Source organism: Danio aesculapii, chromosome 11 (assembly GCF_903798145.1).
Source record: "Danio aesculapii chromosome 11, fDanAes4.1, whole genome shotgun sequence".
Lineage (NCBI taxonomy): Eukaryota > Metazoa > Chordata > Actinopteri > Cypriniformes > Danionidae > Danio > Danio aesculapii.
Window position 1 is genome coordinate 2,298,950 of NC_079445.1, and position 22,669 is coordinate 2,321,618.

A 22,669-nucleotide genomic window follows, 5' to 3' on the forward strand; every position below is an offset into this window, starting at 1 on the left:
ATAAACATTGTTTATCAACATTAGATGTAACATAAATCTCTAATGTACATAACTGATGGGGAAACAACTAAAAATATCCATAGTAATGTCAACAAATGGTCATGCAGGGAATTCTGGAAAAGTCAATTCACAGTTATTCACGTATATATTAAGGAAACATACTGTTAACCAGGTTACGGATTTTTACTGTAGCATTTTACAGGTTTTTTTACCGTTGCAATCACTGGCATTTTTTACAGTGTGTTGATGTTTGTGTAGTTGGAGTAACTTATTCGTTTTTTTACAAATTTAAGTGGACTGAACATAAAACGCTGTCCACCCAAAAAACTCAAAATTGAGTTGTTTCAACTCATTGTAAATAAGTAGTTTAAACGAGCAGCAAAAGTAATTTTTTGGAGTGTTTTACTCAGCGCTTCTATAATCATCAGCTTCATATTTCATCAATCGTGACTCACTTTGAGGCAGATTCATTTTCTGCAAGTGTTCCCTAGAAATGCACTCGACATGAACACACATGCTCAACATGACAACCTACACACTACTCTCTGATCATGAAGTACGGACACAAGAATGACGTCTCGAGACTTCATGGCGTAATACACTTAAAAAATGTATTGTAGAAAGTGTGTTTGTTCAATATTCAATGCTTTTATGAAAAATAAATAAACAAATAACTAAATACAGGGCAGCATGTTCTCCCCGTGTTGGCGTGGGCTTCCTCCGGGTGCTGCGGTTTCCCCAACAGTCCAAACACATGCGCTATTGGGGAACTGGGTAAGCTAAAATGTTCGTAGTCTATGAGTGTGAATGAGCGTGTATGGGTGTTTCCCAGTGATAGGTTGCAGCTGGAAGGGCATCCGCTGCGTAAAACATATGCTGGATAAGTTGGCGGTTCATTCCGCTGTGGTGACCCCAGATTAAATAAAAGGACCAAGCCGAAACGAAAATGAATGAATGAATAGTTGAATACATATATATAAATTCAGAAGGAGAATGAAAAATGTGACGTGAATGTTGTTGGAGATTTATCTAAAAGAACGGAGCTTTATATACATTTACTTACGAGCAAATTACTTCTTGTTTAAACCACAATCGATTTGTGTTGGGGCAACATGAAGGAATTAAGTTACCCGTATTAATTTGTACAAATTTAAGTGGATTAAACATAAAATAATTAATTTGTCCCCCAAAAAACTCAAGTCTTGTGTCTCATTTTAAATAAGTTGTTTGAACAAAAACAAAAGTAATAATAATAATAATAATAATAATAATAATAATAATTATATTATTAATAATAATAATAATTATTATCATTATTATTATTATTATATTAATAATAATAATAATTATTATTATTATTATATTAATAATAATAATTATTATTATCATTATTATTATTATTATATTAATAATAATAATAATAATTATTATTATTATATTAATAATAATAATAATAATTATTATTATTATTATATTAATAATAATAATTTTAATAATAATAATAATTATTATTATTATTATTATATTAATAATAATAATAATTATTATTATTATTATATGAATAATAGTAATAATAATAATAATAATAATAATAATAATAATAATTATTATTATTATTTTATTAATAATAATAATAATAATTATTATTATTATTATATTATTATTATTATTAATAATAATAATAATAACAATAATTATATTAATAATAATAATAATAATTATATTAATAATAATAGTAATAATAATAATTATTATTATTATTTTAAAAAGGCATTTTTTGAGTGTATACGTTGATATTTGGTTGATGTTGGAAAGTGATCCAACGTCTGATGTCATAGTGGTAACAACCACACAACGTCAAGGTGTAATATAATTAGACGTTGATATTTGGTTGATTTTAGGTTGGACATTGATGTCAGTCTGACGTTAGGTTCTGATGTCAACCCGATTTACATTTCCAAACAAAATCCAACATCCCCACGACGCTGGGGTACGTTAATATGATGTCATGCCTGCAGGGGCCAATGAGCTGTGATGTGTTGCACTACCATAAGAGCTATAATAAAGGTTTTGTTTTCAAAATAAGAGTCCCATTTAGATTGTAAGTATAATACAAGCTTGAAGACAAAATATAATTGTTGTAATCTCCTTAGGAAACCTCGTGGCCAATCAAACGCAACCTGAGACGTGCATATTAATGATCTCATGAGGATCGTCAGAGTCTGTGTTTTGTTTCTATTGGCCTGTTATTTACACTTGATTTACAGGAGAATGAAAAAGGCAAGTGTTTAAGGCTCACGTTCAATACTGAACTCTTATTATTCAGCTATGATATCCAGATTTTCATTGTGTGACACTTTTATACAACTGACAGAAATATCTAGTGATGCAAGCTAATAACATTACTCAACAATGTCACCATTTTGAATGCAAATATATCTTATTATTCTCAACTCAATGCAAACTGCATTTTTAATAAATAAGGCATTACCAATAGCTCTTAACTGTCCCGAAGAAACTGCTTCAGGACACGGCATTGGCATGGCATGTCTTGGCTTAGCAAGGGAGGAGTTGAAATGGCAAAATAATGGGGTAAAACAATATTCTTGTCAGATTGTAAAAGCTGTAGGAGGCGATCAACCTTAAGGCCACGGAACCATATTTACTATTGATTAAAGCGGTGATGACTCAGGGCCGGGATCACCTTTTTGACTCATAAGCTTTTTATAGTTGACTTCTTTTGTCTGAGGTTGTGATGTGGTTGAGATTGCCAAAGAACTATATTCCTCTTACGCACATGCAAAATCTCAAGAAAGGACCACTGCCAAAACATTTAGCATTTCAATAAATAAAGCATTACCAATACATGGAAATTGAACAGCACATAAACAGGACCTGTGTTTCATGTGATCACATGACAAAAACTTTGTGCTGCCTTAATTTTTTATATAACTTGTATTAAACAAAATTGACTCCAAATATTAAGTTAAGCTTCATATAACTTTAAAAAAATGTAGTTTGAAAGTTGATTAACCTATTAAAATAAGTTAAAGTAGCTTAAAAACATTTGTTGTTATGACTTTTTGTCATATCTTTTTTTTTTACAAACTAAAAAGTGGTAAAAATATTACTTTGAGAAAACAGAATGCTTTTATTTGTCTCTTGGGGGGGGGGTTGTTGAATAAGGCAAATTGAATAAAACAGATTAAAATTTATTAATTAATTAATTTTATTTTTTTCCACTTAATCTAATATTAAAATGTACTTAGAAAAACAGACACAGTTTAACTTTTTTAATGCGTACATACTGTACATGGGACGTGGAGCAGACCGGGTTCGAGTCTGCCGAAGGATGTGTAGGAGCCATACATTGTAAATTGGCGATTGGCCACAAGGTGTCAGTACCAGACTATATAACTGTGGCTTCACTGCATGGAAGAGAGCGTTGGTAGGAAGCGCACAGTTTTTGACCGTAACTTAACGTGACGTGAAGTAACTCAACTCAACTTCAGGTAACAGAGAAGTGTGCATATAGATTAAGGAAAAGTGATGAAGTAATTCTGTTGATTGGAAAATAAAGACGTTTGTATTTGCATCTATTTTGCCTACGGACTCTGACTTTACGCGTTAAAAACTCGCTCACTCTACCAACAATAGCGGCAATTGGAAGCCGCTACATAAAAGGATGGTTCCAGAAACCAGGTAAAAACAAAACAGTGTTTATTTCATTTATACCCTAAGGATTTATACCTTAAAAAGACTGAATGTAAATATATAAATATGTATTCTTCAAGCAAAACAGATTATTTCTTTAAACTGGAAAAATGTGTGTACACCAAGTAAACGATGTTGGCTGAAAGACATACTGTAGTTACAAATATGACAATGGAAACACAAGATCTTCGAGGAAGTTTGGAGACTCCTTTCAAATCGTTCCTAAAATGTAGTGGAGTTGGAAATGTGATGAATATGATCAGAGGTCATAAACACTGATGTAAAACACTGAGAAGTCAATGTCACCTCTGGACACTTGTGTCTAGTGCATCTTCGAGTGCCTTAAAAAACACCATTTTGTTAGCCCAGCATGAGCGATCAAGCGTTCCTGCTGCCATCTGCTGGACTGGTGCATGCAAGATGGCAAACTCCACTGTACTGTTGCCCTATTACATTAATTCATTTTCTTTTCGGCTTAGTGCCTTTATAAATCTGGGGTTGCCACAGAGGAATGAACCACCAACTTATCCAGCATATGTTTTATGCAGCGGATGCCCTTCCAGTCGCAACCCAACACTGGGAAACCTTCATACACACTCATTCACACACATACACTACGGACTATTTAGTTTACCCAATTCCCCCATAGCGCATGTGTTTGGATTGTGGGGGAAACCGGAGCACCTGGAGGAATCCCACACGAACACAGTGAGAACATGCAAACTCCAAACTGACCCAGCAGAGGCTCAAATCAACAACCTTCTTGCTATGAGGCGATCATGCTACCCACTTGCCCTATTACACTGTGTTGTTAAACCAATGAAGCTATTTTAGATTCCTCTTAGCCAATGGTTAAAAGACCAAGTGTAGACATAAAGATACTCAGATAACTGTGGCCCAGAAGAGGGCCCTTCCAATGAGGAAAATGATCAAATGCAATCTTTTGTAGTTGAAATGATCAGAATTTAACCAATGAAAGCACAATGAGGACCCCTAGAGGCCAAAACACAGTTATTAGTCATGACAATAACAGTTTAGGTACAGTAATGACTGTGAGGCAATACCTGAACCTGACTATAGATGGCACAAAATAAATCTGCTCTTCTTCAGTGGTAGCCCAAGACTTTTAGGGGCCCTTAGCAGAACTTTGTGAAAGACCCCTGTTAGGGCTTAAATAAAAACCCCAAATCCATAATCTGTTCTTTCAGACAAGTTCACTGTCTTCAAGTTGATGCAGTCAGTAATGAAATAAAAAAAAAAAAGATAAACGATATGATAAATATGACAAGCTGGCTCAGTGGTTTGCATGTTCTCCCCGTGTTGGTGTGGGTTTCCTCCGGGTTCTCCGGTTTCCCCCACAGTATAAACACATGCGCTATTGGAGAATTGAATAAACTAAATTGTCCGTAGTGTCTATGTGTGAATGCGAGTGTATGGTTGTTTCCCAGTACTGGGTTGCAGCTGGAAGGGTATGTAAAACATATGCTAGATGAGTTGGTGGTTCATTCTGCTGTGGCGAGCAACCCTTGATGAATTAAGGGACTAAGCCGAAGGAAAATGAATGAATGAATGAATGAATATGATACATACAACAAATTAAACAACTTAGTTTACTAAATTTAATCGCTTACTATACAGAAATTGAATAGAGTAATAAAATCTAAAATTAAAACACTTTTTATTAACTGTATAAATGAAATGTATTGAAGTAGTTACTCACTAAAGAAGAGCAGTTCTTCTTTGATATGCGCACGTTTTACCCAGCCCATTCTGATTATGTACCCCTGTATACATTTCTGGAGAGCGCCAAATACCTCCCAGGATCTACTTTTTTTGGCGGTGTTTGTTTTCTCAAATCCACCAGAGCCCGCTGTGTATGCTTTTTGAGATCTCAAACTTCTCTCGCGAGTGCCATTTGCGCCTGCTGTTCTCGCGTAAATCCACCAGAGGCCGCTATCGTCTGACTGACGGACTGACCGACCAATCTCCCCACCTATCCTAAACCCAACCAATAGTGTTTTCAAAAGCAATGCAGAAAAGGAAAAGCCCTCATCAAAATTTTAACACATTTTCAGATTTTACTACATTCTTATTTTACTTTTTGTTTTTGTCTTACCTGCTTACTGGAACCGTTCTTGGCTGGACTCGAACGCTATTATTGTGGTCAACTCCCGTCTGCATCTGAAGTCTGCCAACGTACATGTCGAGCTACCCAACAAACTAGTAACAGTGGTTCATATGAAGGTAAGCAGTCAGCTGGTAAGCGCGAAAAAGGAACGGCGTCATGCCGCCCCGTACCGTTCGTTTTAAAGATGAAATGCAGCCATACGTAGCTCTGGCTACATAATTCGCGATCTCCAGAAACGTATATAGAGCTACGTTTTCAGAATGAGCCTGTGTTGAATTCAAGTGTAATGGATATGGTTTAAGTGTAGTGTACTGAAATATTGAAGCTGCCTCTCTCATTCTTACATACACTATGGACAATTTTGTTTATTCAATTCACTTATACCACATGTCTTTGGGGGAAACCGGAGCACCCGGAGGAAACCCACAAGGAAACGCCACACAGAAATGCCAACTGGCCAAGCCGGGAGTCAAACCAGCAAAATAATAGTTGCACTGTAACAAGGACACCTTAAAATAAAGTGTAACCAAAAACAAGTTAGTGATTACGGTGTTGTTCGTGCCCATAACAATATTGGTTACTAATAATATACTGTAGCTTTAGGAACAAACGTACATTTTAAAAAGACAGTGACAGCGTTTATACACGTATTTCTGAAAGCGTACATGATCTGCAGTTTAAATGTTCAATAAAGGGATTTGAACAAAGCCTTCGGGCTTAATTGGAGCCATTTTAATAATGAAGCTTGCCTTATTAAACACCACTTATAGATTCAAATGTATAGAAAGTATACGTTTCAGTGAAAACGATTGAAATATGCAATAGCTAGTATGCTAACACTTCAGTTTAAGAACCAATTCTCTCTATTAACTAGCTTATTACTTGCCTATTAAGATATTGACTGTTTATTAGTACTTATAAAGTACATATTCTGCATGATCTTATTCCACATCCCTAATCCGACCTAAAAACTACCTTAATAACCATTAATGAGCAGCTAATTAGGAGTTTATTGATCAAATAGTCACAGTTAATAGTTTATTAATAGCAAAAATTTGACCTTAACATAAAGTGTTACCATTGGAAAGCTGAAAAATGGATTGATATATTGGTATTTAGTTTTAATATGATTGTGCAAATCGACTATCGGATAAAGTCAGACCCTTTACAGACACAAAGTGTCAGTCATTTTTGTTTAAGCTACTGTTTAACTTCTTCAGTTCACTCATTTGCCAGAAGAGCATGAAAGTAGATACTCCAGGAATAACACAAGTGCACACACACACACACATACAAACGCACACACCTATTGAAAGCACACCTGCCAGGTGACATACAATGCCTGGGTTCACTGGTGCATTTGGTCACATGATGACGTTTCCACCAATCCCTTTGTCGCTTTCTCCAGGCTCCGCCCTCTTCTGAGTCACATGGGTCCAAACTCCTACACAAGCGCAAGGAGTGTCAGATATCACAGAGCTTTCTCCAGAATCAGGTGACACATTCAAAGTCTGTACTGATTATTTATAACCGAAACTTGGATTAAATTAAAAGACTAATTCAAGAGTCATCAAAAGTCCACCATCTTTGAAGACAGGAGGAACTGCATTTACATAACAGGTGGGTTTCTCCTCACTGACCCGTGATGAATGCAAATGAGCTTACTAAAGTGTGCGTTTATTGGATAAATGAGACAGAAACTGCTACGTTTAGTGATTTGGGTTTTGGTGGAGGTGTTTTTAGGAGTGAATTTAGGAGCCGTTTTGTCAGGTGGAGATCCAGTTTGACCACCAGTCCTTCATAGGAAGAAGGAAGTCTTTGTGCTCAGAGTGACATGTCATATCTTTATGTCTTTCAAAGTCACAAAGCTGAACACACACACATGCAAATACTCCAACAAGACACCAAAAACAAGACTTTGAGGGTTTTAAATGAGCAAAAACTATTTATGATCTTAAGAAAGTTGCTCGTCTTTAACTTTTACCTGAGTATTAAACACAGTTTTGGTTTTATAATCTCCATTAATGGTTTAGCAAGCACAATAACATGGTTTAGAATCTTATACTTGTGTTTATATTTCCATTTAGTCAATTTTGACATTAGCTACAGTATGTTAGGTGCTTTTAATTACCATGTACTTACATTTAATAATTATGTGATGATGATAACTGACTGTGAATATAATTGTGTATATAATTTTATATACACAGAAATAGTAAGAGATTCAAGCGTCTTCAGTAAAGTACCATTTTTTTTCTCCAAAAATCAAATGCCAAAATACACTGTAAATGCAGGGTTTCACACTATGTCTTCAAGTTGTCGCAACACATATCCATTAAGTTAACTTGATTGTTTTTACAAATGTAAGTGGATTGAACATAAAACAATTGAGCTGCCACCCCAAAACCTCAAGAATCATGTTGATTCAGCTCATTTTTATATAAGTAGTTTGAACAAGCAGCAAAAAATATATATTTTTAATGTTGACATTAGTTTTTAATTAGCATGTACTTACGTTTTATGACTATGTAATGATGATAATTGTGTATGAGTCAAACATTTTGGTGTCCTTACAATATTGAATTTAAAAAAAATGTTTTGCACGCAGAAAGAGTGATAGATGCAAGTAGAGTGTCTTCATTAATGCAAAAAAAATTAAAATAAATACTTTCCAAAAGCTGAACGCCTAAATACACTGTAAAAAATTCTGGGTTCCACACAATCTATTTGTGTTGACACAACACAAAGGAGTTAAGTTAACTCATTAGTTTTTACAAACTGAGGTGGATTGAACATAATACAATTAAGTTGTCCCCCAAAAAACCCTCAAGAATTGTATTGTTGCAGCTCATTTTAAATAAGTAGTTTTAAAAAACAGCAAACATCATTTAAGTGTATGAGTGTAATAATGTTCCATCTTTATTCAGCATTAAAAGATAAACTTATATTAAAAATAAAAACATTTATTCTGAGTCTGGCCGGTGCGTTTAAAAATATATAAAAAGAATAACCCAGAGGGCACACTGATGTCAAAACGACATCAAAAATGCGAATCGATTTGATGCCAAACCTTGACCTCTAATTGACATCCACAAATTGATGCTCTTTTGACCACCAAAAAAAAAACAACAACACAAAAAGTATTCATCTGACATCTTTCAATTACAAATTACAATTGATTTTTATGTTTATTTACTGTATGTCAAAATTACATCAAAAACAGGTCAAAAATGCAAATTGATTTGATGCTAAAGCTTGACGTCCATTTGACACCCACACATTGATGGTCTTTTGACCACCAAAAAAAAGGACACAAAAATACTACAATACAAGAACAGATTTATTCATCTGAAAGGTTTCAATTACAAATGTCACTTTATTTTGTCTCCCCTGTGCATGTACTGTATCCCTAATGCTACCTTGATCTCAAAATGACATCCAATTGACATCTAACATTGACATCAAAAACACGTCAAAAATTAATTACAGTCCTCTAATCAACTTTTGACATGTTTTTTATGCCAATTTTATGTCATTGTCAATTTGATGTCATTTTGTCTTTAAGGTAATCAACTGACATTGAATAGATTTGCATTTTTGATGCATTTCTGAAGCATTTTAGACTTATTTTTGACACATTTTAGTCTCATTTTTCATGCATTTTACACTCATTGTAGACTAATTTTTGACGCATTTAAGAATCATTTTTGATGTGTTTAGACTCATAAATTAAGTTTTGATGCATTTAAAACTCATTTTTGATGCATTTTAGAATCATTTTTGATGCATTTTAGAATCATTTTTGATGTGTTTAGACTCATAAATTAAGTTTTGATGCATTTAAAACTCATTTTTGATGCATTTTAGAATCATTTTTGATGCATTTTAGAATCATTTTTGATGTGTTTAGACTCATAAATTAAGTTTTGATGCATTTAAAACTCATTTTTGATGCATTTTAGAATCATTTTTGATGTGTTTAGACTCATAAATTAAGTTTTGATGCATTTAAAACTCATTTTTGACGCATTTTAGAATCTTTTTGATGTGTTTTAGACTCATAAATTAAGTTTTGATGCATTTAAAACTCATTTTTGACGCATTTTAGAATCATTTTTGATGTGTTTTAGACTCATAAATTAAGTTTTGAAGCATTTAAAACTCATTTTTGATGCATTTTAGAATCATTTTTGATGTGTTTAGACTCATAAATTCAGTTTTGATGCATTTAAAACTAATTTTTGACGCATTTTAGAATCATTTTTGATGTGTTTTAGACTCATAAATTAAGTTTTGATGCATTTAAAACTCATTTTTGATGCGTTTTAGAATCATTTTTATGCACTTTATGTGTTTTTTCACAGGGAAGTGATCATATAAATGTGATCAAATTTTAAATTATTAAAAACATCTTGCTGATGAATGGATAAATCCAAATATTTTGAAGGATAGTCAAAGCATATACAAAGCATAACACATTTAAATAACAATAAATGAATATTTGGCAGCAAAATAAGGAGAGACTTTTAATTTGTCATCAAATCATTCTTGTTCTAAACATGCCTGACAAGATTATTTACATATAAACTACAATTACACCCAATGACATTTTAACGTCTGTCTTCTCTAAATCATGCCATTATTACTATTCATTATTTATTCTCAGATTGTTTATTTTTTTCATTTTAATCTGTGAATTATTTACATATAATCTGCATATTAGAATTGAAGTTTCCTTTAGGGCTCAGTGAGATGACAAAAATGTTTTTATTATTTATTTTAAGGATGAACTGTCCTTTAAGTGCACTATATAATGTAAATATAACAGCATGTATTCGAGTGCATTGGTTGTTTGAGAGTATTTAGTTTGCTCACCCTGGTTGCCATTGGATATGCATGACATCACACAGTGTATTCAGGAGGCTGTGTTTTTGATGATTCATGTCTTTGCTTTGGTTGTCATTCATTGCTGAGCGCTTATCAAGTGTTTGATCAAAGGTCATTAATTTTGCAGCCCAGAAGCAAACTTAACGTCTAATATGCAGATTTTGAAATATTTATTTGTATTAAAAAAGTTTGATTAATAAATTCTGGTGCTGTATTGTTTTGTTTTTCGTTTGTTTTAAATTGGAATGGAATGAACTAAAAAGAAAAAAAAATGGGTAAATTGTGAATGGAAATAAATAAATAAATAAACAGATAGATAGATAAATAAATAAATAAATAAATAAACAGATAGATAAATAAATAAACAAATAGATAAATAAATAAATAAATAAATAAATAGAAAGATAAATAAATAAATAAATAAATAAATAAATAAATAAATAAAAAAGAGATAGATAAACAAATAAACAAACAGATAGATAAATAAATAAATAAATAAACAGATAGATAAATAAATAAACAAATAGATAAATAAATAAATAGAAAGATAAATAAACAAATAAATAAATAAATAAATAAAATGGTAAAATGAATAAATAATTAAAATAAATAAGTAAATAAGCAAAATTGTAAAATAAATAAATAAACAAATAAATAAATAAAATGGTAAAATGAATAAATAAATTAGTCAAATAAATAAGTAAAACTGTAAAATAAATAAATAATTAAAATAGAAAAATAAATTACTAAAATAAATATAAGTAAATAAATAAGTAAAATAAATAAGTAAAATTGTAAAATAAATAAATACATAAATAATTAAAATAAATTAATTAATTAAAATCGTAAAATAAATAAACATATAAAATAAAGTAAAATAAAATATAAGTAAATAAATAAAAATAAGTAAAATTGTAAAATAAGTACATTTATTAATAAATAACACATGCATGCATGCATGCATGCATGCATAAATAAATAAATAAATAAATAAATAAATAAATAAATAAATAAATAAATAAATAAATAAATAAAGTGAACGAATGAATGAATAAATAATGCACATGATTGAAAATGCTTATCCTTTTCACTGCCTGTTGCTACAATCATTTTTTCCACTATCCCGTTTGTCAAAGTTTTCAAATTAATTAAAATGTAATTAAATTTTGTATGATCTTATAATTGTGCATATTCTAAAACATACAGGTCAGAATAACAATCCCTCATTTTTGCATGAATAACCCAATTACTTAGAATGCCACATTTTTATAAATAGAAAAATAAACTTAATTTAATGCAGACACCAAAACAGGCCGGTTTATCATTCCCAGTCAATTCTCCCTATCATAATAATCATTCAGTTTCTCTCTCTATTATATTTTGTTATGATATAAAATTCCTGAAACAAGTGACTATATTAGTATTGACCCTTTTTATGAATAGAAAAATAAACTTACGGTAATGCAGAAACCAAAAAATGAGCCGATTTATCATTCGCAGTCTAGTTCTTCTCATAATAATCATTCAGTCTCTCTCTCTCTCTATTATATTGTGTGATGATATTAAATAGCTTTGTAGTTTGATATTCTCTCCTCTCAGCTTTTACTGAACGCAGTCGATGCTTGTCTTGGCCATTGTTTTAGACCGAGCGAGTCTAAGTGAGTGAGACTGGAAAGTATTTTCACTGCTGTAAAGCCAAGAAAGTCAGACAGAAAAAAAAAGGTGCAGACTCCAGGATATCAGGATACTGCAGATATTAACAGCACGACCAAACACAGGCAAGGTAAATATCAATCAATCGCTCTTCTTCTTATAAAACCTCATTTCCATTCACACGTAGCATAATATTCTATTCATCAAGTCTCTTGTCTAATAGATCACTGAATAAAAGACGTTTGCGGTTCAAACTACTTATTTAAAACAAGCTAAATCAACACAATCCTTTTTTGGGGACAACTTAATTGTTTTACGTTTAATCCACTTAAATTTGTCAAAACTAATAACTTAATTGCTTCATGTTGTCCCAACACAAATTGATTGTGTGGCATTTTTACAGTGTCCTGAAACTATTTTGATGAACAAACGGTTTCTATATTTCTGCAGTATGCGCATGGTCTGTCAGTCTCAGGTTTAAGTCCTCTGTTTTGCTGGTTTGTGTGTGTATCATTACTAATGTCATTTAGTAATGATTGCTGATTAAATTAATCACTTTTGCTTCGCTGGTGTGCTTTGTTAAATATTTACTCATTTTTTAAAAGCTATAAAAAAATGTGCAAAAAAATTGAGAATATTAAAATAAACAAAGACAGCACGGTGGCTCAGTGGTTAGCACTGTTGCCTCACAGCAAGAAGGTCGCTGGTTCGGGTCCCGGATTTTGCATGTTCTCCCCGTGTTGGCGTGGGTTTCCTCTGGGTGCTCCGGTTTCCCCCACAGTCCAAACACATGCACAATAGGGGTATTGGCCGTAGTGTATGAGTGTGTGTGTGTGTGAATGAGTGTGTATGGGTGATTTCCAGTACTGGGTTGCAGCTGGAAGGGCATCCGCTGTGTAAAACATATGCTGGAATAGTTGGCGGTTCATTCCGCTGTGGCGACCCCTGATGAATAAAGGGACTAAGCTAAAGGAAAATGAATGAATGAATAAAAGACATCTGTGACAGCTTTCTTTCTTTCAACTTAGGAAAGCTAATCATTTTGTTTGTATATTTCTGGTTTAACTTTTACTTTTAACCGAATAATCCACACCCCACCGAACAGGAACGTCAGGAAGAGCAATTTACCGAACTGTCAGACTTGTTTTTAGAGGTGGAACTCACAGTTGTTTCTACGGAGGTCTGATTAACATCCAGTTCCTTCAGATTCACTCTCTGTGTCCTGTTTGTAAAGCTGCAATTCAATTCAGTGTGAAGGAACTGAGCTGAAATTTAACTGATTGTGAATGTAAATAAACAAGAATCAGCATGACTTTTGCTGTGAAACTGTGTTCATGCAACAATGTCAGTTTCTAAACCGGTCACTCTATGGGTCTGTGTGCCAATAAATAACCCACAAGTTTATAATAATGTCATTTATGCAGAAAAGTGGAGCAAAAGGAAATTCACATAACTCTGTATGCAAGTGCTATACAGAAGCTTTTCATTCATTCATTCATTTTCTTTTCAGCTTAGTCCCTTTATTAATCTGGGGTCGCCACAGCGGAATGAACCGCCAACTTATCCAGCATTTGTTTTATGCAGCAGATGCCCTTCCAGCTGCAACCCATCACTGGGAAACATATCAACACCTATTCACACACACATACGCTACGGACAATTTAGCCTACCTAATTCACCTGTACCACATGTCTTTGGACTGTGGGGAAGACCGGAGCACCCAGAGAAAACCCACGCGAACGCAGGGAGAACATGCAAACTCCACACAGAAACGCCAACTGACCCAGCCGAGGCTCGAACCAGCAACCTTCTTGCTGTGAAGCAATAGCACTACCTACTGCGCCACTGCATCACCCAGAAGGTTTTCAGCAACTTGATATAATCATAAAATACTAAAAGATAATAGTTACAATATAATATAATACAATAAGAATTAAATTAGTCAAATAGTCAAATATATGAGTAAATAAATAAATAGATAAAATAGTCAAATAAATATATAAATAAATAAATAAGTCAAATTTAAAAAAATAAGTAAATAAATAAGTTACATAAATAAAGTAATACATAAAAAATAAGTAAATAAAAATAAATAAATTAATTAATTAATTAAAAAGTAAAATATTCAAATAAATAAATAAATAAATAAATAAATAAAATAAATAAATATGTAAAATAAAAAATAATCAAATAAAAAAAAATAAATAAAAAATAAATAAATAAATAAGTAAATAAATAAGTAAAATTGTCAAATAAATAAGAAAATAAATAAATCAGTAAAATATATACGTAAAATAAATAAAAAATATATAAAATAAAGTGGAGCAAAAGTAAATGCATGTAATTCTGTATGGAAGTGCTTTATAGAATATAGATAATAGTGAACTAAATTGTGATTTTGGACACTTTTTTCTTGCCATTGCAACTTTATATATTGTAAAATATAAATGTATTATATAATGTTTACATATTAGCTTACCATTCTGCATCTATCTATCTATATTTTTTCTGCAATTTATTACTTTAAAAAAAATATATATATATTTATTACATAATTCCTTCATCAGGAATTCTCACAATTCATTCATTCATTTTCTTTTCAGCCTAGTCCCTTTATTAATCACAGTGCAACAGCAGAATGAACCGCCAACTTATCCAGAATTTGTTTTACACAACGGATGCCCTTCCAGCTGAAACCCAGTACTGGGAAACGCCCATGCACACTCATACACTACGGACAATTTAGTTTATTCAATTCCCCTATAGCGCATGTGTTTGCACAGTGAGGGTAACCGGAGCACCAGGAGCGCCAGGGAGAACATGCAAACTCCACACAGAAATGACAACTGACCCAGCCAAGGCTCGAACCAGCGACCTTCTTGCTGTGAGGCGACAGTGCTAACCACTGAGCCACCGTTCCGCCCTCTCACAATTCACACAATTTGCGGCTTGTATTTCTGCCTTTGTTATAAAATTAATATAAATAAAAAAAATTTATTAAAAATGGGATTTTTAAAAATTATTTTGTTTATTATTCTTATTTTTACTTTTAAATTACATTACATTTTTATTTTCAAATACATCAGCTTAAAACTGGAATGGAATTAAATGTGAATGCACATAAATAAGTAAATAAATAAAATTAATTAAAATAATTAAATGTTCCTGGGTCACATGAAACATTAAAATAAATAAGAAATTCATTTAATTACCACCAGAAAGTTTTGGTAACTAAAACTTAAACTTATAATTTAATTTAAATGATTGTTATTTTTAACCACCAGGTGGGTTATATCTGAATTAAATAATCATACTTTTATTGTTCATTTAAATATTTGCCTGTAAATAGTAGAGTATGCACAAGCTCTCAAACACCCTAGCAACGACACAAAATACCTTAGCAACCATTTAAAACTCCTTGAACATGAGTTTTCATTATGCCAACAGGTTTAGTGTGTTTAGCTCCTGTGTACATTATAAACATGAATCGCGAAATGAATAAATATTATAAACAAATAAAACACCCTGGTCACACAGAGAGCTTCTATTGAGGTCTGATGACAGCATTATAAAGACACGTTTTACCTCTTAAATTTTATGTTAATTAATGAGTATCTTAATACAATGACTACTATAATGCAGTGTTTCTCAACCACGTTCCTGGAGGACCACCAGCTCTGCACATTTTTCCTGTCTCCTTGACCAAACAAACCTGATTCAGATCATCAGCTCATTAAAAGAGACTGAAAGAGCCGTAATGGGTGTAACAGACAAATGAGACATTCAAAACAAGCAGTGTTGGTGTTCCTCCAGGAACGTGGTTGGGAAACACTGCTATAATACAGTATAGATGATCTGTCAAGAGCTTAAAGTTGTCAATGTTCCAGATTGACTGTGATAAATTAATAGTTTTCATATAGACACAAACGCAATTATTAAATTCTGCAATACATGCATTTTGAGTTATTTTTTCTGCCTTTGTTAAGGCTGCTGTACATTTTTGACTGTTCTAAAGCATAAAAATACCATAATATGTCTGCAGATATTTTGGAAATAAGATAAATTAACTTACTTTTATCTAAAAAATGATGCTAAAGTCACTTATTCTGCTTTTAAAATGTGCGTTCCGTGTCAGAACATCTGTCTTTGTTTTGGCCTCTATAACCAGCCCACTGCCAGCTCAGCCATTTATATTTCAGCAGTACAGGTTGCCATAACGGAAAACAGCGTATTTCATTTCAGTCATGAAGGCTGCCTCGATATGCGGAGTAGCTGATATTTGTTGGTTTGCACTGACTCACAGTTTTAATGTTCAATTTCAAACTATACGTTTATTTTATTTCCAAGATCTGAGGTGAACTATCTGCTGCAGCTTTCAGCATGACTATAAATGTCACTTAAAAGGCTATTCAAACTCACATTGGGAGAATTTAACACAGAATTAAAGTTTATGCTGTTGTTCAGACGCGAAATATAGAAATGTTTATTGAAATAGAAATATAAAGTGATGGTTAGGACAAAAAAAGTGCTTTAAACATGGAAACTAGGCTTGGGTCGATAGACGATGCCAACATCGCTATGCTGAGCCGGCATTGCAATCCTCCATCCCCGTCGAAGCAGCAACCCGCTCACAAAAAATACACCCTTAGGCCCTGTTTACACTAATACGTCTTAGTTTTTAAATGCCATTTTAAAATGAAATGATCCATGTTCATGTAACCCTGCCGGTCCTATGCCACCCAACCTGCTCCAAGCTGGTGTCGAACCGGCAACCTTCCGCATGGGAGTCTGGTGCTCTACCAAGGAGGCTAAAGACCATGGCCTCTAGCGTCTGTCGCTAGAGCACCTTTAGAGGTCAGAGGAGTGAGGTTTACCTGCACAGCACTTACTAGCTAGCCTCCGTTACACTCACCCCCTAAACCTCACTCCCATCCAGGTCACGGCACCATTGTAACCCTGCCGGTCCTACACCATCCAACCCGCTCCGAGCTGGTATCGAACCAGCTACCTTCCGCATGGGAGTCAGGTACCAAGGAGGCTAAAGACCATGGCCTCTAGCGAGTCTGTTGCTAGAGCACCTTTAGAGGTCAGAGGCCTCCGTTACATTCACACTGGCGTTTCACCTAGCATTTCTTAAAGCCTTCCATCCGTCCACACTATACTGCTGAAAACGCACATCACGTGACCACACACTCTCTGTGATGCGCTCTAGCATATGCGCACATCTGAGCTCCAGGCAGTGGAGTGCTTTGAGCACAAAACCCCAGAGAGCAGTGCACATTGGACAGTTTATCAAGGATGTACCGCTGGATGGCGTCTCGCTATAGTTGTTAAACGTGATATTTAATTCATCTTGTCTCTATCTAACGACTCTTCGGTCTTTTGAATATATCAGGTAATATGTCACAGCGTCAGTACACTGCTTCAATCTTTCGCTTTCACGCTTGTACTTAGTAATTTTAGCATAAACCTCAGAAACTGTTGGTTGGTTCCTGTTGGTTGTGCACCGTTTTTACCAAGCAAGTTTGTTGACGCCATTATAACGACACAGATCACTCTGCCTATTCATGCCAGAGTCCTGCAGAAAAAGTGATTGACAGGTGGTAACTGGTGTGTAACTTCTCCTTATTTATTTATGATTTGGTTAAGGGTAAAGCAAAGACCATGCGGGTCAGGTAGTTGAAATGGTAGGCTACAAGTAATTAATTCGTTATGAATTCATTAATTATTCATAAATAATTAATTCACCATCGCCTACAACGACATCGTCCATTGCGATGTTGCACATTAGACATCGTACAATGCCAAACTGGTCGACATCGGCCAACCCTAATGGAAGCGATTGCTTTTATTGTGTGTTTTTGTGTGTAGTTAGGCTTGATAGTCAGGCACTGACTGAAAACGCTACTTTATATGCAAAGGTTTTATGCGAAATCCCAGTCATAAATCTAATTTGCATCTTGGTTGGAAACTTATCTACCGAGTCAGTTCTGTGCACCTCTATTGCTGTCTGGGTCAGATCAGCCACCAAATCAGACATATGAAGACTGCACCAAAACATCAAGACAGCTGAAAAGATAATTGGTGTGCACCTGCCCAACCTGCAGGACTTGTATATCTCCAGAATGAAGACCGGGCAGGTATTGTCATTCACGTCGTTCACACTCGTTCCCTCAGGCAAACGCTACAGATCTCTATCTGATGAACATCTAGGCATAAAACTGTTTTTTTCCTCAGGCCACATCCACCTTAGATAGCTAGCCCATCAGTTGCTACTTGTTTTGTTTTTTTGCTCATAGCCAGCACAGCACAGTCACCGTGTTTATACTTTGCCATTTTAGAAAAGCTATTTATTATGTACATTCATATTCTGTAATAATCTATAATATACATTGTACAAAACTATCATCTATATCTATCTATATATATTTCCAAGTTGGATATATATAATATATAATATATATAATATATATAATATACATATATATAATTCCAAGTTGGAAGCTAATTTCCTCTGACATGTGGAATACTATTACACCAGAAATGTCTGTGTGTGTGTGTTGGACAGTATCTTCTCTCAGTCATTCGGTGTGTGTAGTGTTTGTATAATAAGATGACCAGGGGTGTGTCGCGCTCCACTAATAACAGTATGTGTACAGGTGAGGGTGGGACTTTTATTGTTGTGAAAAGCTCAATTCTCAGTGCTACAATTATAAACTGAATTTGTCTGCTCTTCCCCATACAGCGCAGTACAGCAGGAGTCAGATCTGGCTTAAATAACAAGACAAAATTTACTTAATCTGTAACAATGCCATGGCGTGCAGTTGTGTGGATAATATATACCAATATGTTGTGATAGAAACTACAGACAGACAGACAGCAGCAAAATTGTAATTATATAAACATTAATATTATGTATTTATCTTAAAATGTTGTTCGTTAATGATTCATTCATTGATTGATTCATTCATTCATCCTCTTCAAAACAGCAGCTTTCATCCAGCCCATGTCAACTGGTGTGTTATTTCATGACATTTCATATTAATTTTCATTAACATGCTGTCAATTATATTCTATCCAAAGCAACCTACAAGGGTGTGATTTCAGCCTCCAAAACATTGCACGATAACTGTATTCAAAGTACACTCAGTATGGTTATTTGCGATGCTCTAAAATGTTAAATGTTAAAGACACAATATGTAATATTTGCCACTAGAGGGCGTACAGTCACAACAAACAAAGGTAAATTTTGATGTCAGTGTGGAATTATGGGAGTTATCCTAATCATTCTACGGGACTCCTAAAGTAACGTATTCAACACTTACTGTCATGGTAGTATGAAACTACGCATGGGTCCCTATAAGATTTTAACGGTGTGATAACCTTGAATAAAAATATCCCGATTTCACAGTATTGTGATTACTGCTCTAAAATATGTTCTTTTTAAATGTTTGGATAAAAAAAAACAAAAAACTTTTAATCCCATTTAAAAAGAAGAGAAATGCTGAAGCAATTGCTAATGAGAGACTAGCATAAAAGCAGCAAAGCTATTATTATGCCACAGACCACTGCTTCCAGTTCTTCAGATCATGATCTCGTGGAAAAAAGCAGCTGTTTTATTAGACTTCATACATTTTAGGCTTCTGTTATACTGCTGCTCTGTGCAGTGTAATAAAACACACAACATATTAAAGCCTCGCTGCTGTTTTCCTGTCATTAGCATGAAAACAGCACATGCTCCCACATAAAATCGATTATTTCTCTGAATTTGAACATTCTACGAAACATTTGGGATAATGAAAGCAGCCTACATAAATCTGCAAAATATATAGCACAGATCTAGTGTTCTTTGAATATTTTAATCTGAGAATTTAACTAAAAACAAACAGTTAATCAACAGTTATTGATCGTTTCTTACCTTATTGGTCAACATCAACATCGACTAATCCAACCACACGCTTTGTTTACAAGCAGCATGCACAGCTAGTCATCTCTGAAACTTTATAAACTCAAATACAAAACGATAAAACGCATTAATATAGAGCTAAAAACTATATTTAAAATAATACTCACAGAAAAAAAATACCTTATTATCGCTCATCTTCCCTCAGGTTGTTCTGCCACGTGACAGGACGAGATCGTTGACAGTGGGCGTGGTTTCGTTTTGAGGCCCCGCCCACGAGAAGCCGCTTCTGAATGTTGTAACGTTAGTAGCTAAATAAATCTGCTTAGCGCATCCTAAAAGCAGTGTTAACGATTCGTTTTTCATTTTGGCATCACGTTTAGTGTGTAAAGGGACATCGTGTATGTTTATAACTGTAGGACCACACTAATTCTGAGGTAAAATCTGAACCCTCATCAGTTTTTCCCATGTTTATGTTTATGTGTATGTCTGTCATCCTCGTAAGTAATAGTTAACAGTTAACGTTACGTAAAGAGTATAGTGGTTATACAGGATGTTTTCATTCAGATATATTAGTTATACAGTGTGTATTTTTGTCTAGAAGTTGTTCCATACAGATTTCCTAACTCTCTAAATTGAGATTAATCATGTCCTCCAGACTAAACTTACAATATCATTACATGTTTAACATTAAAAATATAAATTAAGACAGTATTGTATTGAAAACATTGAATTTTTCTGTCATAGCAGGAGACTAAGTATCATGTTTAAAGGGATAGTCCACCCAAAAATGAAATTTCTGTCATCATTTACTCACCCTTTATTTGTTTCAAACCTTTATGAGATTGTTTCTTCTGTTAAACACAGATAAGATATTTTGAAAAATGTTGTAAACCTGTAACCATTCACTTCCATAATATTTGTTTTTCCTACTATGGAATATTAAAATGTAGTTAATTAATGCATTGTTGTGGAAAATCATTAATCAGAATGTTTGTTGATCACAATGGATGTCTGAATGTTTGTTTTTTTTGCTCTTGTGTCCGTCAGAGATGGATGCGGGGCCGTTCAGCCGGAAACAGTGGGCTTCACAGTCTTTACGCATCACAGCCAAAGAACTCTCATTGGTTGGGACCCGTGGAAAGAGCAATGCCATCAGTGAACGCTTTTCCAAGTGAGTGATCTTTTTGTTTCTTTATATTATTATTGCTTATCAGATGGCAACTGGGGAATTATTTCAATTGTCATAATTAGCTTGATTGAAACAAGTGTAAGAATCATAAACATTATATGTCACAGAAATACTGCATAAATCCAAATTCCATTGGAATTTATTGAGGAAACCAAAGTGATACAAACTTTTGGGTTGAGTTGAGTGGCGTTTACTTGATTATCCACACTGTAAAACTGTCTCTGGCTTCACAATACATCAGCACATACAAATACAAAACCAGATACCACATGCTTAAAAGTCAATAAATAAAAAATTATGGTTTCCATTTAAAAATCTAGGCATGGGCTATCTAATAAGATTATAAGATTATGATAATAGGGATAAGATTATGAAGGTACGATAACCTTAGATAAAAAATGTATGGTTTCGTTTTATTTATTTATGCTCAAAAATATGTTCTTTTTAAATTTCTGGACAAAAACCCCATTTTTTCCCCTATTGAACACAATATACTTTATTTTAAGGAACATTTAGCCAAGTTGTCGGTGTTTGAACGTCTTTTAAACACAAAGTGCCCTATCATACACTTGGCGCAATAAGGCGCAAGACGTGTTTGGCGCGATGTATTGCTCTTTTCAGACCAGCGCAACAGTAATTTCTACTCTTTCCGCAACGTTGTTTAAATAGCAAATTTGCTCTGCTTTGTGGACTCATGGGTGTGTCGGTCTAGAAAAGAGGTGTGTTAAGGCGCATTAATGGCTCATTGCTAGTTTGAGGAAATAAAATAGACTTTGCAATTGACCAGCTGAAAGCAGGTCTAAAGTCCAGCACAGAGCACATTAGTTGTGCGCCTTAAACGTTTAGACAATACTTAATACACACAGATTATTATTCATGACAATTTGCATTTGTATAATGTTATTATTCATTCATTCGTTCATTTTCTTTTCGGCTTAGTCCCTTTATTAATCAGGGGTCGCCACAGCGGAATGAACCGCCAACTTATCAGTAACTTACGCAGTGAATGGTCTTCCAGCTGCAACCCAACTCTGGGAAACACCCACACCCTCTTGCACACACTCGCATACACTACGGACAATTTAGCTTATTCAATTCACCTATAGCGCATGTGTTTGGATTGTGGGGGAAACCGGTGCACCCACGCCAACATGAGGAGAACATGCAAACTCCACACAGAAATGCCAACTGA

General features: G+C 33.9%; 1 protein-coding gene across 3 annotated transcripts in view; it reads left to right on the forward strand.

The window, feature by feature from the left end:
- The first annotated feature begins 7,311 nt into the window (after positions 1 to 7,311).
- The window catches only part of lima1b (LIM domain and actin binding 1b), a 51,942-nt gene continuing 36,584 nt past the window's right edge, over positions 7,312 to 22,669 (forward strand). For all 3 annotated transcript variants that reach the window (XM_056467932.1, XM_056467933.1, XM_056467934.1), the window contains exons 1-2: positions 7,312 to 7,462; positions 21,336 to 21,459. In XM_056467932.1, coding sequence (XP_056323907.1) covers positions 21,338 to 21,459 — 122 coding nt within the window. In that variant the 5' untranslated portion in view covers positions 7,312 to 7,462; positions 21,336 to 21,337. The remainder of the gene's footprint in view (positions 7,463 to 21,335; positions 21,460 to 22,669) is intronic.